The sequence below is a fragment of the Lithobates pipiens genome, unplaced genomic scaffold (genome assembly GCF_037356315.1).
Source record: "Lithobates pipiens isolate NorthernLeopardFrog02 unplaced genomic scaffold, aLitPip1_a1.2 Scaffold_41, whole genome shotgun sequence".
Classification (NCBI taxonomy): Eukaryota; Metazoa; Chordata; class Amphibia; order Anura; family Ranidae; genus Lithobates; species Lithobates pipiens.
In genome coordinates, this window is record NW_027507861.1 from 4,456,533 (window position 1) to 4,475,657 (window position 19,125).

Genomic DNA, 19,125 nt, shown 5'->3' on the forward strand with positions numbered 1-19,125 from the left:
GAATTCAATTAAATTACCTTTTTCTGACCCTCACACTTCAGCCGCTTCATTTTAAAGTCCCACTTTTTCCCTCTTTATTGTGCTAAATACCGGGATGGAGGCGCTAACCCGTGCCTCATTTAAAGTCCCAAACTGCTTTGCCTACTGGAACATCGGTCCTTTCCTCTTCTGAGTAAATGCTAGGGATATCTTCCCAGCCTTCAGGCACACCACTAGATGGAATGAACTCTGTAGCTTCTGGGTTCAGTGTCCCATCCTGTGTATCCTCAGTAGGTGGGAGATCTATGGCAGAATTTTCTGGAGTTGATGAAGGCCACAGCCACTCAAGCTCTCCTCTTCCACCTTCACCTCATTGGGAATCTTGTCCATCTCTAACCTGGGAGGTCTGAGACCGAGTGCTAGGTCCCGGGGTATCCAGAATGGAAACAGATTCAGGTGAATTTCTCACTGGAGGTATTCTGACTGCTTCAGTAAGCGGGAGCAAATGATTCCTGTGCCAAGTCTTCAAGGGCCCCACTTTCCCCTCTGGTTTTAACTTATACACAGGCAATCCAGGTAGCTTTCTGCAAATGACATAGGGCTCCGATCTCCATCTATCAGCAAGCTTGTGCTTCCCAGGGATCCCCAGATTGCGTAGCAGTACATGGTCCCCAGGCTGCAGGTCTTGCACTCGAACCTTCAGATTGAAGTTCCTCTTGTTGCGGGCTCCCCTTTGGTCAGAGGCCGCCTGAGCTCGTTCATGGGCCACTTTCAAATTGTGTCTAAGTCGGTCCACATATCCCTTGTGGGAGGTAGCAGAGGCATGGTCTAGGGAAATGCCAAAGGCCAGATCCACCGGCAATCTTGCTTCTCTCCCAAACATGAGCCGGTAGGGGGAGTAACCCGTCACATCACTTGTGGTGCAGTTGTAAGCGTGCACCAAAGCTGATATGTGTTGGCTCCAGTGTTGCTTCTTCTCTGTCTCTAGAGTTCCAAGCATGTTTAGTAAGGTCCGATTAAACCTCTCAGGTTGGGCATCTCCTTGTGGATGATAAGGTGTAGTCCTGGTCTTCTCTACTCCCAATGAGTCCAGTAGGTTCCGGATCAGACGACTCTCAAAGTCCCTACCTTGGTCTGACTGGATTCTCTGTGGTAATCCATAGTGGACAAAGTATTTTTCCATGAGCACCTTGGCCACAGTGGAGGCCTTTTGGTCTTTGGTGGGGAAAGCCTGGGCATAACGGGTGAAATGATCGGTTATCACCAGAACATTTCCCAATCCACTCAAATCGGGTTTAAGGCAGAGAAAGTCAATGCACACCAGATCCATTGGACCCTGACTCTGTAGGTGGCCCATTGGGGCAGCTTGATGGGGTAGAGTCTTCCTCTGGATGCATCGTGCACAAGAATGGCAATATTCCTCCACTTCTGCCCTCATACAGGGCCAATAGAACCGGCTTCTGACAAGCTGGAAAGTTCTCTCCGCCCCTAGATGGCCATGCTGGTGATGTAAGGCAATTAGTACCGTCTCTCGGTGCTTCTCTGGGAGAAACAACTGTCACTTATCTTCTGAGTTATCAGAGGGGCCCCTTTGGTAGACCACTCCCTGATGTACTTGTAGCTTATCCAACTCTTTCCTCAGCAGGCGAGCCTCCTTGGAAGGGTGATGTCGAAGTCCCTCTGGATTCTCGTTCTCCAAAGCTTCAAGGACCAATCTCCCCATGGGGTCTTCCAATTGGTCATAGCTCAGCTCCTTTCTGGACAGCTTTGGCAGGAGTTCCTCTGCTAGTTGAGTTACCCCACAGTAGGGTTGAGGGACTCCCACTGCGGTGACTCCTATCTCCTCTGCTCTGGAGCCCCCTCTTGCTTGAAACTCAGCACTCTGACAGAGTGCTCGCACTCCTTCCGGTGCTACCTGGGTCCAGTCTTCCCAGTCATTGACCATGACATGAGATCTTTGGGACAGGGCATCTGCATCCCTATTTCCAGCCCCTGGTCTGTACTTTAGACTGAAGTTGAATCCGGATAATGCAGCCAACCATCTGTGTCCGGTTGCATCTAACTTTGCAGCAGTGAAGAGGTAGGTCAGAGGATTGTTATCTGTCTTTACGGTAAACTCCGCCCCATAGAGATAGTCCTTCAGTTTGTCTACTACTGCCCATTTGAGGGCCAAGAACTCCAATTTATGAGTGGGGTAGTTCTTCTCCGAAGGAGTCAGGCTCTGGCTCACATAGGCCACTGGTCGCAGCTGCTCTTCATACTCTTGATAGAGCACTCCGCCTAGGCCCTCCTGACTGGCATCGACATGTAGATCATATGGTCTGGTGGGGTCGGCATAGGCCAGGACTGGGGCCGTGGTAAGGCTCCTCTTCAAGGTTCGGAAAGCCTCTTCACACCTTGGGTTCCACTGATCTTGAACCGACTCACCGGCCCTCCTAGGTCCCAAGCCATCCTCTTCTCCTTCAGTCTTGAGCAATTCGTTTAGTGGCTTGGCAATCCGGGCAAACCCATCCACAAATCTTCTATAATAGGAGCAGAACCCCAGGAAAGATCTGAGCTCTGTGACTGTTGTCGGTCTTGGCCAAGAGGTAACTGCCTCCAACTTCTCAGGGTCTGTAGCCACTCCCTTTTCAGACACTATGTGTCCCAGATAGTTCACAGAGGATTGGTAAAACCGGCACTTCTCGGGAGAAAGCTTGAGTCTCTCTTCGCTGAGTCTTCTCAATACCTTCTCCAACCTGGCCTCATGTTCTTCCAAAGTCTTCCCGAAGACAATGACATCGTCCAAGTACACAAGGACTTCTATGAGGTTCATGTCTCCAACGGTCTTCTCCATGAGGCGTTGAAAGGTAGCAGGGGCTCCAGACAGGCCCTGAGGCATTCTGTTGAATTCAAAGAATCCCACTGGGGTTATGAAAGCTGTCTTCTCTCGGTCTTCCTGGTGCATGGGGATTTGGTAGTACCCACTCTTGAGGTCCATTACACTGAACCACTTGGCACCAGACAAACTCTGTAGGGCATCCTCTATTCTCGGTGTGGTATACTGGTCAGGGATGGTCCTCCTGTTGAGAGTCCTGTAGTCGATACAAAGCCTTAATGACCCATTCTTTTTCCTGACCACCACTATGGGGGAGGCATAGGGACTTCTAGACTCCCGAATCACACCAGTCTTCTTCAACTCCGCAAGCTGCTCCCTCAGATACTCCAGATCAGCTAAAGGGACCCGCCTAACCCTTTCCCTGAAGAGTTTGTCTTCTTGGAGGCAGATACGGTGGGTGGCACTCCTGGCACATCCCACATCAAACTCATCCTTTGAGAAAATCCTCTCCCATCTAGTCAGCTGGGCCTTGGCTCTCTCCTTCCAGGCTCCAGGTAGGTCCGGGTTCTCCATGGAAAGTTTTTCCCAAACATCTCCTCTTTCACCCGTTCCTTTTACTTCTGACCAGCTGACTGGGGCCGCAGGACTCACCTGCCCCAACAGCATCCTGGCAGGGATCTCTATGGGTCTCTCCGTAGGGTTTCTCACACTCACTGGGACTCTTCCTCGAGCCTTCTTCAGGGCCTGAATTGGAATCACTTCCGGTATCACTTCCAGGCCTGAGTGGTCCTCCCTTGGATCGGATTCCAGCATGACAAAGGGGCCAGGCTGCTCCCAGGTAAGCTTCACTGTGGCCCTGAGGCAGGCTACCTCTCCGGGCTGCAGCACCACTCCTTCTCTCCCAAGTCTCCACACCTTCCCTATCCCCTCTCCTGGGGTCTTCTGCTCTAGGACCAACCGTTGGTAGGCTGTCTTCAGCATGGGATGGATATTGGGATCTTGATGGTTTCTCGTCTTCACTAGAGGGGTCAGAAGTCTTCGCACCAGATCCGTATTGGTCCCTATGATGAGGGACATCTTGCTGGCCCCGGGCGGTCTAGGACATACAACTGCCAGGGTGTCAAACACCTCTGTTTTCCCCGCCACAGATGGATCGAAGGTCAGCTTTATGGGAAGGTAACCATCGTAGGGGAAACTCTGAGCTCCCAGGCCCCATATCTCCAGTTCTTCTATCTTCTGTATAGGCAAATGGCTCAAGTGCCTATCATAGAAGTCTCTGTACAACAAAGTCACTTGAGCTCCAGTGTCCAGGAGGGCCTTCGTGTAGACTCCTTCCACCTGGATGGAGACAGTGGGGGACGGGCCGACCAATTCTTCTGGGTAGGGCCGGGTTGAGGCCACCCTCTTCTGGGGACCCGTCTTCATCCAGTTGGTTTTTGACTTTATTCTTTTTCGAGCCTGGTATGCATTGACCCTCCCCACAGTAATGGGAGTACAAACCCGCTGAGGGATGTTATTGTTTCTTATTTGTAAACATTCCTTCTGAGGGGTTTGGTTTTCTCTCTTTCTCTTCCTTCTATTCAGTTTGGAGTTCACTGAAAGGCATGGGCACCCGGTTGACTCCCTCACCGGGGCCCTCTGGAGTTTCCCGCCGGCTGGCAATTATCTATCTTCTTCTTCTTGGGACTGGAACATCTACTGGCGAAGTGGCCACTGCCCCGGCAGTTGTAGCATAGCATCTCTTCTCGGTCTCGAGTGGGGCTTGGTGTTGGTGTATCTGGAAACAACTCCTCCCTAGGACTTGGTTTCTTGGCTCCCCCTTGACCTTTCGCCATCATAGCAGTCAACATCTCCATCACCTGGGACATCTGTAACTTCAAAGTGTCCACCTCCTTATCTCTAGCGGGAGTCATGGCCGGTGTAACTGTTGCTACCGGTTGTTTGACGGGCTCGATGAGATGTTCTTCCCTTTTCTCTTCCAGTAGGGCCTCTTCCTCTCTGATCATTCGGATGAGGTCAGTGTACTCCAGATTCTTCCCATCCTGTCGGGCACGCAGTGTCCATGCAATAGGATCCATGGGTTGAGCTCCCCTCAGTACCTGTTGAGCACGGGCCTCATCTACTTTCCCTGGGCTGATCCCCTTCCTTAGGATCATCCTATGCAGGATTTTATCTAAACGTCCCATGTAGTCTGACAGTTTTTCACCTTTCTTCTGGTAGCAATGCTCTAACTGATAAGCGAGCTCAGAGATTTTCTCTGTCCCACCAAACACATTCTGTAATACATCTAGGTACTCCTGCGCATTACAGTCTGTCCTGCTCATCTTCAGGTTGCGTACGGCCTCTAGAGCAGGCCCCTTTAGACTTTCCACAATCCTCTGCTTCTTTCTGCGCTCTGGAACTTCCCATTCCTCTAGTGCCTGAGTTGCGCTATCTAACCACTCTTCAAATCCCTCTTCTTCCGAAGGTACAGGTTTCCTCCCTGAAAACATCCGGAGTTTTCTGTACCCCGACATCGGGTAGTCTGTGGGATCCTTCTTGCACTGGGCCACAATCTCCCACAGGACAGCACACAGTTCTGCGCTAAGGGTGGCCGGTGCTGATCTGAGACTCTCGGGTGAGGTATGGGCCGCAGCCTGCGGTGATCCCGTTGGCGATGGCACCTCCTTTGTTGCGTGCGCCAACCTATAGGATCTGTTGTCTTGTGTCCATACACAGTTGTGCTTGCAAGCCTCCGGCATCCCATCCCAGTATTCCACTAGCGCGTACTGATATGAGATGTCTGGGTCTGATTTTATCTCCATCACCCAGGGTTCATGGTCTGGGGACACTGACTTCATTAACTCCTCTACGGTCTCAGTCGACCATTTCTCCCCTGGGAGGCTAATGACCACTGACTGACTTGGGTCGGCCTTAGCCGCTTCACACCACGCTCTGACTCCCTGTGGGTCCATGCCGGTACCTCTGGCGTGTTCACCGCTGTCTCAGAAATCCCGGATTTACGAGCCCCCACGTATAGCGATACCCTCACTTAAGAGGGCCGCAAGTTTGGTTTGGGCCCTGAGCACAGCTCCGCCAACCCCCCCGGCAATCTGCTCTACCCACTCTGGCACAGTTAGTATCTAGCAATACACATTAAAGTGGTTTTGTACAGAAAATTGCAAGTTCGTCTTATTCAAATGGCTTTGGAACATAGATGCAGTTATGACCATTGAAATAAAATAATATGCAGTATTTACCTTTTATTTTTAATGTTTATGCCGACTTCTGGGCTCTCCTCCCGTGGGAGTAGGCGTGTTTATCGGCTTCGCAATGGTCCCTGGGAACTTTTTTAGCTATTTCCCAGGAATCCATGGGGGACACAGTCAAGCCGAAATTGCCATTTTGAAAGTGGGCAGGCAGCTCTATCAGCCATTACCACTATAGCACAGGAGACAAAAGGAAGGAAAACAAAGAGGACACTCAATGAGCATGTGCGAGATGAAGCAGTGGATGCTGGGAGCTCAGTGTCATCGCATCCAGGAAGTAAATGCCTGTGGGCTTCAAACGCCCACAGTGAAAATGGAAACCGCCGGACTGCTTTTTTAAAAGTTTTCCTTAGCAATGAAATCGTCACGCCGGGGGTTAAAAAGACGCCGATCGTGGCTGCAAAGACCCGGTAGGAATCGCCCAACAGTGACACAGGTAAAAAAAAAAAAAAAAAACGGCAGTGGAATCCTGCTTTAAATCGCTTATACTCTAAATATGTGTGTGCGTGGGTGGATAACTCAAGCTCATAGACAATCTTTGAAAGTATATAACTGACTTTACTTGTTGTTTTATAAAAGGAATAACATGAATCGAACATTTGGTTTGCAACACATAAGCAGGTCCCTTCAGTAACCAGTAATAAAGATAAACAGAGTAATCAGCATAATAAAGTATTGCTATGCAACTCTAGCGCTGCCCTTTTTCAGCTACTTCTCCGCATGGGTAAACTAACACCCAGCACTGTCTACCTATGCAGTCAGGCCTGACTGATCTAGAAGGAAGTCCAGTGAAACAATATTCGCTAGCAATCTTTCGGTGGTGCACTTGAAGAACAACTTTGTAATCCAAACGAATAATAAAGATAAAGCATCTGTCTTTAAACAGCTCTCACCACCCGGACAAGTCCAAGTCCGTTTCCTCTGCCGATTCATCTAGGAACAGGAATCCACCGACCTCCGAATCTTCAATCCTTCTGGTGTACTGCAGCAAGGATGAGAAAATGTCTCTCAGGTGCAGCTAGGCTGGCAGAGGGCTCTTTGGAAAAGAGCACAAGGCCCAGGCTTCAGGTCTTGTGCCTCCAGCAGTTCAGCACAGACCTCCTCTTGCTAGGAGAGGGGGGGGGTGTCCAAAAAGAGCGAACTAGGCCTCTCCCCCTCCTTATATGCCGTCCCCCATGAGTCTCTGGGGCATAACTCCAAACATCCTGGGAACCAGCGGCGTTCTGGGAACAGTAGTTTTATAGTCCTTAAAGAGACCCCGCTACATATATGTATTTTTTAAACAGTGTAAAAATAAAAAGGTAAAATAAATAATATGTCCCCGCCGAGCTTGTGTGCAGAAGCAAATGCATACGTGAGTAGCGCCTGCATATGAAAATATGTTCAAACCACACATGTGAGGTATTGCCATACTCGGTAGAGCGAGAGCAATAATTCTAGCCCTAGACTTCCTCTTTAATGCAAAACATGCAACCGGTAGAATTTTTTTAATGTCGCCTATGGAGATTTTTAAGGGTAAAGGTTTGTCGCCATTCCACGAGCGGGCGCAATTTTGAAGTGTGACATGGTGGGTATCAATTTACTTGGTGTAACATTATCTTTCGCAATATAAAAAAAATTGGGCTAACATTACTGTTGTCTTATTTTTTTATTAAAAAAAAGTGCTTTTAAAAAAAAAAAAAAGTGCGCATGTAAGACCGCTGCGCAAATACTGTGTGACAGAAAATATTACAACGACCACCATTTTATTCTCTAGGCTGTTAGAAAAAAAAATGTATAAAGTTTGGGGTTCTAAGTAATTTTCTAGCAAAAAAAATGTTTTTAACTTGTAAACAACACATCTAAAAAAAGAGGCCCAGTCTTAAAGTGGTTAAAGAAAACAAATTAAAAACAAATTCAATTTGTAACTCTGACTCCTCCCATTACCTGTCACTCCTGTCAGTAGATTTGGTACCCCCCCGAAGTCGGAAGAAGACCCCCGAAGTCGAGAAGAAGACCCCTGGACGGTGGCGGCGATGAAGTTGAAAGCCGGGCTCCTCCGCTAGTAAAATAGCAGAAGATAGCGGAGGAGCCTGGCGAGAAGACCCCCGGAGCTGACTAATAAAATACTTTAAAAACCTGTGTTGTGTGTTTTTTATTTACACTTTTTTCCCCCCAGATGAATGGGTAGGTGTACATCGTACCCCATACTCATTCACATAGGGTGGGGGGCCGGGATCTGGGGGCCCCCTTATTAAAGGAGGCTCCCAGATTCCGATAAGTACCCCGCCAGCAGACCCTGACAACCAATGGCCAGGTTTGCTGGGAAGAGGCCCTTACCTCATCAACTTGGTGACAAGGTGCTTTGGGGTGGGGGGGCACCCCCTCATCCCCACCCCCTTTCCTGACCGACCAGGCTGCGTGCTCGGATAAGGGTCTGGTATGGACTTTGGGGGGCCCCCACGCTGTTTTTTTGGCATAGGGTTCCCCTTTAAATCCATACCAGGCGACGGAGCCAGCGAGGTGTCAATCTCGCCAATGGAGGCGGCGACATTGACTTCCTTCGCTAGTCCCATCTACCTGGAGTCACGTTCAAAATTAACTGACTTTTCTCCGTGTGTGGGCAACTCCGTTCATTTCAAAAGTCCGGCGGACTAGCACACAGATGGACGGATTGTCTGCCGGACTGCCGAGTCCGGCAGACAATTTTGAGTCAAGGCTTCTTTCTAAGTCCTCCGGACTTTTGGGAATAAAAAGTCAGCAGGAGCCCACACACAGGTGAATTGTCCGCCGGATAGTTTGATTGTATGTACACGGCATAACACTTTCAGGGCTTGTTCACACCATACATGCATAAAAACTGATGGAAAATCCAAGCAGATTTCACTTGCACAGATACAAGTTGACATCAGTTTTCATGCGTGTTTCTGTGAATTTTTATGCATGTTGACATCCATTTTCATGAGCGTCTTTATATGTGCCCTGTTCACACCACAATGTTGATGTTGCGTCAGTTTTTCTTCCACGCAGAAAACTGCGTACATGTTGCAGATTCCTGCACTGAAAAGATCTGCACATTGTGGTGTGAAGAGGGCACATGGAGAACCATTGTTTTCTTTGAGACCTTGCAGAACGCGTTCAGAAAGACTGACAACTCTGCCCCACGGGGTGAGCGAGGCCTAAAGCAATTACAGCAACAGTTTTGTTTTTCTTTTAGGAAAAATGGTTTAAACCATGTTAGAAGTTTTTGAGTTAATTAATATTTTAAGTGATAAAAGTTTCTGAAAATATATGTAAGTTATATGTACGGTAATAAGTGATGGTCTCTGAAGGTCACAGAACAACAGAGAGTACAGAGAGGAGTGGTTTTGCTGAGTAGGTACTAGAGCTGCAACTAACGATTAATTTGTCTGTCGACTAATCTATCGATTATTTTTTCGATTAGTCAACGACTATCCGATTATTTTTTTAATTGTTTTTTTATAAATCTAGTGTTTTTTTTTTGATTAGCTAATTAATCCTTTGGATAACCTTGAGAGTATTGTATTGCAGAGTATTGTATTGTATTGGCTGGGAGAGTATTGAATTGTATTGGCTGGCAGAGTATTGTATTGTATTGTATTGCAGAGTATTGTATTGGCTGGCAGAGTATTGGCTGGCAGAGTATTGACTGGGTATGGAGGGATGGCTGCTTCCATCCGACCTCTCCCCTCCAGTGCACAGATCAGTACAGAGAGGGGAGAGAGAAACCAGCGTCATGTCACGACGCCGGTTTGTTTACAAGTAATCGCTCCATCGGAGCGATCACATTGTAAACGCCTGGGTGTAGAAAGATGGCCGCCGCTTCGGAGCTAGGCCGAAGCCGCGGTCTCTCCTAAGGCTGAGACCGCGGAGCGCTCCGCAGATTGCGGCATGTGCCGATCCGAGCGGGATGACCCGTTCGGATCACGGATCGGTGACGATCCATTGCACCCCTAGGGATGGCGGCATGTAGAGGGGGACGGCGGCACGGAGGGGGAGAAGAGAGGGGGGCGGCAGCACGGAGGACAGCGGGAGATACGGAGCACTGCATGCACGTCAACAAATTTTTGTAGTCGACGTAATCGATTACGTCGACTCGTCGTGGCAGCTCTAGTAGGTACTTCTATTTTTGAGTTACTATGTCAGGACAATGGGTGGAGTTATGCTACTTATCTTTAGACTGAACCATATTAGGTATATATGCAAATATGGGTGTTATTAGGATATGCTGACATAACATCAGGAAACAGTATAAGAATGGAGTAGGATTATGAGAGAGAGGGTAGATCGTGGGAAGAGAAGGAACTCTACACTTTGGAAAAAGTAACACCAGAAGTTCCACCTTTGAAGCCAACACCATGCCATATGTTACCAGATGTCAATCTTGTCTTTGCTTATCTTCCTGAACAATAAAACATCTATTGTTCAAGTATTGAACGAACGAAGGATTCTTCAATTTCTACTCCTGAAACTACGTTGCAAATGCGGCCTTGGATGAAGACGTACATATCTCCGCTACACACCCTTTAGGAGAAGGGATACTGATTCACATATTGCACAAAGACTTTGCTATTCATTAAGAAACGCCCCTGTGAGTATAGTAGAATACTAGAGTAGTATGTATTTTACTGGGAAGTGTAGTGTATGTAGAGTTTCTACTACCTACTCACTTTCTTTCAAACCATATGTATAAAAAGTGACAGTTTTCAGCAGTGTTATATGCTATGTCCCAACCCCTCCAACTACCAGTTTTGCTGAACAGCTTGCCTTATATACAGTATATACATATTGATGTGGGAAAATAAGGGATCTACTGGGAAGTCCTGCTATTTTCCAGGGACAAGGTGTACTCTTTTCAGGAAAAGAGATCTGTCCACTCAAGAGTCATTAAAAATAACCACAATACAGCCTCATACACACGATCAGACTTCAAACTTTCCCATGGATTTCTGTTCAAAGGGCGTTGGGCGTGAACTTGTACTGCATACACACAGCAGGACTTTTTCAGCCAACTTGCACCAAATCACATGGTTAACGCCACCCTTTGGTCAACTTTTATATTGTTCTACTATACCATCACGTGGTTAATGCCACCCTTTGGTCAACTTCTATATTGTTCTACTATACTATACTATACTTCTACTATACTATTGTTATACTTCTAAACTGTTAGCGCTATATAAAACCTGTATATAAATAATAATAATAATAATATTGTTATCCGATCATTTGCATTGGTTCTGAGCATGCGTGTTTGTACTTTGGACTTAAGTCCAATGGTTTTCTGTACACACACGATTGAACTTTGCTCCATCGGACTTTTGTTGCCGCCAAGTTTGTCTGTTTGCAGAGAAAACTTTTTTCCGATGAAAACCGAAAAAGTTTGTGAAAACTGAAAAAGATGTTGCCTTAAAACAGCTAATTTGCATGTTTGTTGTCAAAAAGTCCGATCGTGTGTATGGGCCTTTAGAGGAATTCCAACCCCCCACAATAAGTCATAGGAAAATGGCCACACACTTTGCATTTTCTTTTTTAAGTCCAGACATGTTGCAGTTGTATTGTATGATTAGTCTATGGGGAGGAGAAATAGCTTGACAGAGAAAACAAGACAATAAGGACAACCCCCGATGGCATGCCTAGACATGTGGATGAACAAAATGGAACACAAGTAGTTAGCCGGGCCTAAGTGGCTCTGTCAAATATATCGCAAAAAACAACAGCAAACAGCAAGCATGGAAGGAGTAAACCGGCGTAGGGAGAGGCTTTCTCACCAAACAGTGACTCCTTATTGGTTGGGATAGCAGCCAAAAATGTTCCTGGAGCGTTGTCATCAGTGAGGGAAGTTGCATTATAAAAGGGGAGGTGGGACGTGTAATGGGAGGCATAGACCAGGTGGGCTACCTTTGAGCCCTCAATTTTGGCTGATGTAGCAATATATGCAGAACCTGGAAGGGTTTCTCTGAACAAGGTTGCAGAGGCTTGGCAGAATGCTGTTTGGCCACTACCCAGTCTCTGGTAGTGAAGCAGTTTGGTGACTGTATTAGCTCCATATGAATTTTTATTAGATCTTTAAATGAAGGAAACATTTAGAAATCCATGTCAGTTAGAGAGTGCTGGTTGTGAGCGCACTTCTGCTGATGTCACACCCAGGTCCATCGTTCCATGCTGGTTCTCCAGTGTGGCTGTCGCTTCCTGGTTCCTCTTCCTGCAGTCTCCTTCTGCTGGACGGTTGAGACATTTTGGATCCTGCTGCAGATTGGACTCCTTATAAATATTGATGAGTCCTTTTATACTTTCAAGCTAGTGTTTTTAATCATTTGGTTATTAAAGTATTGGTGTTTCTGAATTTAGACGTGCCTTCTGTTTGTTTCTGTATGTTCAGGTAAAGCTCAATAAACAAGCAAAAGATGAGAAACACATTTCAGTTATTGGTGATGAATCTTCTGGTGTCTAATAAGATTTGACCTCCATGTAAAAGCTTTGTCACATTCAGAACACTGATATGGCTTCTCTCCAGTGTGAGTCCTCTGATGCACAACAAGATCTCTTTTGGTTTTAAAGGCTTTGTCACACTCAGAACATTCATATGGCTTCTCTTCAGTGTGAATCATCTGGTGGCTGATAAGAACTGACTTTGATGCAAAAGTTTTATCACATTCAGAACACTTATACGGCTTCTCTCCAGTGTGAGTCATCTGGTGGATAATAAGATATGACTTTGATGCAAAAGTTTTATAACATTCAGAACACTTATACGGCTTCTCTCCAGTGTGAGTCATCTGGTGGATAATAAGATATGACTTTGATGCAAATGCTTTGTCACATTCAGAACACTTATACGGCTTCTCTCCAGTGTGAGTCATCTGGTGGATAATAAGATATGACTTTGATGCAAAAGTTTTATCACATTCAGAACACTTATACGGCTTCTCTCCAGTGTGAGTCATCTGGTGGATAATAAAATATGACTTTGATGCAAATGCTTTGTCACATTCAGAACACTGATACGGCTTCTCCCCAGTGTGAACCCTCTGATGCACAACACACTTTCTTTTGGTTTTAAAAGTTTTGTCACACTCAGAACATTGATATGGCTTCTCTTCAGTGTGAATCATCTGGTGGCTGATAAGAACTGACTTTGATGCAAAAGTTTTATCACATTCAGAACACTTATACGGCTTCTCTCCAGTGTGAGTCATCTGGTGGATAATAAGATATGACTTTGATGCAAATGCTTTGTCACATTCAGAACATTGATAGGGCTTCTCTCCAGTGTGAGTCATCTGGTGGATAATAAGATTTGACTTTGATGCAAATGCTTTGTCACATTCAGAACACTGATACGGCTTCTCCCCAGTGTGAACCCTCTGATGCACAACACGCTTTCTTTTGGTTTTAAAAGTTTTGTCACACTCAGAACATTGATATGGCTTCTCTTCAGTGTGAATCATACGGTGGCTGATAAGCTGTGACTTTGATGCATACGTTGTGTCACATTTAGAACACTGATATGGCTTCTCTCCAGTGTGAAACCTCTGATGCAGAACAAGCTCGCTTTTGGTTTTAAAAGCTTTGTCACATTCAGAACATTCATATGACTTCTCTCCAGTGTGAGTCATCTGGTGGATGATAAGATTGGCCTTCACTGTAAAAGCTTTGCCACATTCAGAACACTGATATGGCCTCTCTCCAGTGTGATTCATCTGGTGGATAATAAGATATGACTTTGATGTAAAAGCTTTGTCACATTCAGAACACTGATATGGCTTCTCTCCAGTGTGATTCATCTGGTGGATAATAAGATATGACTTTGATGTAAAAGCTTTGTCACATTTAGAACACTGATATGGCTTCTCTCCAGTGTGAATCCTCTGGTGTGTGATAAGATATGACTTTGATGTAAAAGCTTTGCTACACTCAGAACACTGATATGGCTTCTCTCCAGTGTGAGTCCTCTGGTGGGTGATAAGGTATGACTTAGATGAAAATGCTTTTTCACATTCAGAACATTGAAATGGCTTCTCTCCAGTGTGAGTCCTCCGGTGGGTGATAAGGTATGACTTTAATGAAAATGCTTTTTCACATTCAGAACATTGAAATGGCTTCTCTCCAGTGTGAATCATCTGGTGTATGGTAAGAAGCCCCTTCACTCTAAAAGCTTTGTCACACTCAGAACATTGATGTGGCTTCTCTTCGGTGTGAGTCATCTGGTGTTTTATAAGTTTTACTTTCCATGGAAAAACTTTGCTGCATTCAGAGCATTGAAATGACTTCTCTCTTTTGTGGATTTGCTCGTGTTGATTAACATTTTTCTCTCCTGCAAAAGTTTTTTTGCAATAAGAACATGCAAATGGCCTCTTTACAGTGCCAACCATCCTGTATCTGATATGATCTGACATTATTCTAAAGGCTTTTGTCACTTCAAGAACACTGAAAATCTGGATGAATGTTGAAGAGGAGCCAAAACATTTATGACATTTCTAATACTGATCTGGCTTTTCTCCTGTGTGAATCCTCCAGTAATCTCTAGTAAAAGCTTTTAGTCAGAACACCGATATGGCTCATCACCAAGGCGACTCAGCTGTGCTCATGAAGACCACCTTGACCAAAAACTTGGTTAATCACGCCACCTAAAAGGAGATAGAAAACAATAGATAACATTAAAAGCCAGAAATCTATAAAATATGGCTACACTGAAGCTTTTTCCTCTTTGGTCATTTTCATTATTAAATATTAAATTGTAAATTCATTAATCTTTTAAGAAATGTACATTTTTAAATATTTTCAGAGGGTATTATATAACTTCTACTATGTCTGTTGTCTGGTATAATGGACCGCTTATTACAATCTTCTGCAGGAGGATCTCATTTTTTGGTCCTATGAAGAATTTTGCTGCGTTGAGTAAAATGTATGATACATCAGAGTCATGTTTTTTTCAGACCTGTGAATTGGTAATGTGGGTATTTGGTGAAGCTACTGTTTGTTTTTTTATGAGATAGGCTTCTTGCACTGAATGAGACGAGTTCCCCTCGGTGTGACTAGATGATTCCTTGAAAAGGAAGGGGTAATGGGACTTTATATGAAACACAACACTAGGGTAGGATGAATCAATCAATAAGGCTCAAAATATCTTCACCGTGACTTGAACCAGTATCCAGCTGGTTGTTCCTACAGCACCAAAATCCGAGAGCGCATTCAGGAACGTGTGCGATGGGAATATGAAGTACTAAATATAAAAGCTTGAAGCGGACGCAGAACATAGGTTTTTTGCTCCCTCTCTTTCCTGTTCTAATTAATTACCACTGATAATGAATCTACTATCCATTATAGGTACTCCCAGTGCATAGCTGCTCCTGATGAGTGGAGACAATCCACAAAACGTGTCAAGATTTCAAATGAGGGCAGAAACAAAAACTTAAAACCACATCCCTGAATATATAAAGAATAAAAAAAAGGACAGTGGGGTGGACAAACCCCGGGACTTTAAAGGTGTTGGAAACAAGGTATAAAGGTGTAAAAAAATACTGCGCTGTGAAAAGATGTGTTCTACCAAGCTGCCAACACTACTGAAGACTACACAGTAACATACAAAAATTAAAACAAAAAAGTGTGGCGCTTAGGTGGCAACAAACCATATGAACCAGTAAGGCACTAATTCAAGCAAAGAAAATTACATACACTTCAAAAAAAAGAAATTATGTGGGCCAGATACATTGATGACGTCCTCCTCCTATGGGCAGGTACATCTGAAGCATTAAAAGAATTTTTTTCTGTCCTTAATGGGAATGATAGAGGGATAGTCCTATCCTATGAATCTAGTATGTCTAGGATTAATTTTTTAGACTTGGGAATAGAAATTTCAGGACATCAGTTCGTGATGAGCACACATTTTAAACCCACAGATAGAAACGGGTTTATACCTGTGGATAGTTGCCACCACAGAACATGGCTGAACTCTGTTCCTAAGAGTCAATTCCTGCGACTTCGCAGGAATTGTACTGATATCAACACGTTTAAAATACAGGCTGATGTCTTGAAGTCTAGATTCTTGGATAGGGGCTATAGTGGGGTTGATATCGATAGAGAATTGCAGAAGGTTTTGGATATTGATCGAACTTCTTTGCTGGGGGAGAGGCCTCGTAGGGAGGATGATGGCCACTATAAATGGTCCTTCCTAACACGGTTCTCTACACAGCACAAACAAATTAAGAATATTTTTGAAAGACATTGGAGCATCCTAAGGAACGATAAAGTCCTTGGACCTCTTATACCGGAAAGACCCAAGGTGGTCTACCGGGGTTTACCTGCATTGAAAAGTAAGATTGCCCCCTCTATCATCAACCCCCCTGTAAAACCCATGTTCTTTCACAATTGGACAGGTTACTATCCATGCAAAAGGTGTACGGTTTGTCATCATAATAGCAGTGGACGCGGCAGCACTAAGGAATTTAAATCTACCGTAACGGGCCGCACTTATAAGATCAAACAGTTCTGCACCTGTGCCACAATAAACGTAGTGTATCTACTGACTTGTCCTTGTGGCAAACAGTATGTAGGTAGAACTATAAGATCATTCACCACTCGTGTGTCTGAACACATTAACTTAATAAAACTTGGGAGCCTGAAACATACTGTTCCGCGTCACTATCGACAACACCATGCTCGAAATCCTATGGGAACTCAGTATCTGGTCATAGACATATATATTGCACCATGGAGGGGCGGAGCTAACACCAGGGGTGTTTCAAGACTTGAAACATTCTGGATCTATGAGCTACAGACTTATCATCCTTTTGGAATGAACGTGGAGCTAGACATAAATGCATTTATTAATCAAGCATAAGGACAAAATAACAACTTTTTAATTTTTTTTATAATATCTTTTTAGTTATTCATTGGCCCTCCCCTGATTGATCTACATTTGCATTAAAATCGATTGTTATTCAGTCGAACTATTTAATTTGTAGTGATTGCATGATGTACTCACTACAAATGGTAATTGGTGGGAATACTATTTGATTGGTGGCCAATTGTTTTAATTTGTTTTAGTAGCGTGGTTTTTTGGAGAAATTAATGACCCCTATTGAGGTGGAGTAAATGTTTTATCTCCCCTTTTCTCCTCCTTTTTTTTTTTTTCCCCTTATGGTGAATATGTTCATGTGAATATCTGTATATATATATATACTTTGTATATCTACTAAATATGTGTAAAGTTTATATTGATGCCCCCCCTTAAGACCATGACTCCGGCAGAAGCTGTATGTGATATGTATGGCATCGCCCTGTTGCTATGGAATTGCTTGACGCCCCCTATGGGGAGGTTATGTGGGGCGGGTTCATATACACACAAGCGGTCAGTATGCGGCTAGATAATGATTGTTGCAGCCAGTCTGTGGGTTGGGCCTCGTTCTGAGAGCGAGGCTTGGTCCTGGGAAGTGTTTGCTGGCTAAACGTTCTGAGAGCAGGGCTTGGTTTTCAGAATGAGGCTTGAATATGCTGCATGCTGTTGTTTGGATGGCCAGGCCTCGTGATCAGAACGAGGCTTGGTTACGACACAGGATGGATGCTAATATGAGGCCTGGCCTCATAATCAGGGCGAGGCTTGGTTTTCAGAACGAGGCTTGAATACGCTGCATACTGTTGTTTGGATGGCCAGGCCTCGTGATCAGAATGAGGCTTGGTTACGACACAGGATGGATGCTGATATGAGGCCTGGCCTCATAATCAGAGCGAGGCTTGACTATGCTGCATGCTGCTGTTTGGATGGCCAGGCCTCGTGATCAGAACGAGGCTTGGTTATGACACAGGACGGATGCTAATTTATGCCCAAGATGTGGAAAATCTTTCATATCCAAATATTCACAGTCTCGCTTATATTTTGGATATTTGGCGGGCATCTCTGATGGGGATGATGCTATATGTAAGGATAATAAATATACATGGAGGAGTTTTTAATATATACACTTCCGGAACATGTGACCGGAAGTGCCAAGTGCTTCCGGGGTCATTGGTTATTTTGGGGTCATTTTGTATTTATAAGCGATGCTGTTTGGGGGGGTCCACACCCTAGAGGACGGCTGTTTAGTTGAAACGCGTCGGGTGGACCCCCTTACAGACATCGCTACTTTCTGACTATGTTATTACGATTGAACCAAATGTGAGTGTAATTTTATTATTATTTTTTAATAAATTGGATGTTAAAACTGTATCACGCTATGCTAGTTTTCTACTTCCATGGTCTTTGATACCTGAGCCCCCTATTTTCGTGGGATGAGCACTATAGGAGGATCGCTACGGATGATTTCATGACCTGAAGACTTGCGGGAGATTACATACTAGATGTATGATTATCTGGTTTGCTAACCTACAGGCCCATATGATTCGAGAGGCGTAAGCCTTCCTCTGAGTCCACGTCATTTGGTAAGCCTCCTCTTCCCTTCTTTATCACGGTGGTGGTGGTATTATTCTACACATCAGAAGTTGAATTTCACCTTTTTTCACGTCACCTCAAGTTTGGAATTGTGATTGATATTACACATTTCAAGGACTGTTAGACGTTCACTTGATGGACTATATATGTTAAATTAATTTTATTTACCTTAATCTTTTGTGTGCATGAGGTTCATGCACTCTTCCACCTGGGAGTAAGATCTCTTAATATACAACGGAATTTACACATATTTTCTTTTTTTTGAAGTGTATGTAATTTTCTTTGCTTGAATTAGTGCCTTACTGGTTCATGTGGTTTGTTGCCACCTAAGCGCCACACTTTTTTGTTTTAATTGTTGGAAACAAGGTAGATAGATATTTAAAAAAATATCCATAAAAAAAAAAATTGTATTTAATTACAATGAGCTGCAAAGTAGAAAACACATATTAAAATTATCCACATCAAAATTTATACAAGACAAAACAGTTGATTGAGACAAAAGATACCAGTCAGAGTATACAACTGAACATGTTTTGCTCATCTGAGCTTCCTCAGGAGTTTAAGTATAGTGATGGACGAACTTCCAATGGAATGTTTTGGGAACGTGAACCGCGAACGCGGGCAAAAGTTTGCGGAGGACCCCATTGACT

At 44.6% G+C, this 19,125-nt stretch overlaps 2 protein-coding genes across 2 annotated transcripts in view; both read right to left on the bottom strand.

Moving 5' to 3' along the window:
* Positions 1 to 19,125, bottom strand: part of LOC143956815 (uncharacterized) — a 155,518-nt gene that overhangs the window by 92,442 nt on the left and 43,951 nt on the right. The window lies entirely within an intron of this gene.
* Positions 1 to 19,125, bottom strand: part of LOC143956819 (uncharacterized) — a 105,819-nt gene that overhangs the window by 42,750 nt on the left and 43,944 nt on the right. The window contains exon 2 of the mRNA XM_077466994.1: positions 12,511 to 14,675. Coding sequence (XP_077323120.1) covers positions 12,511 to 14,444 — 1,934 coding nt within the window. The 5' untranslated portion in view covers positions 14,445 to 14,675. The remainder of the gene's footprint in view (positions 1 to 12,510; positions 14,676 to 19,125) is intronic.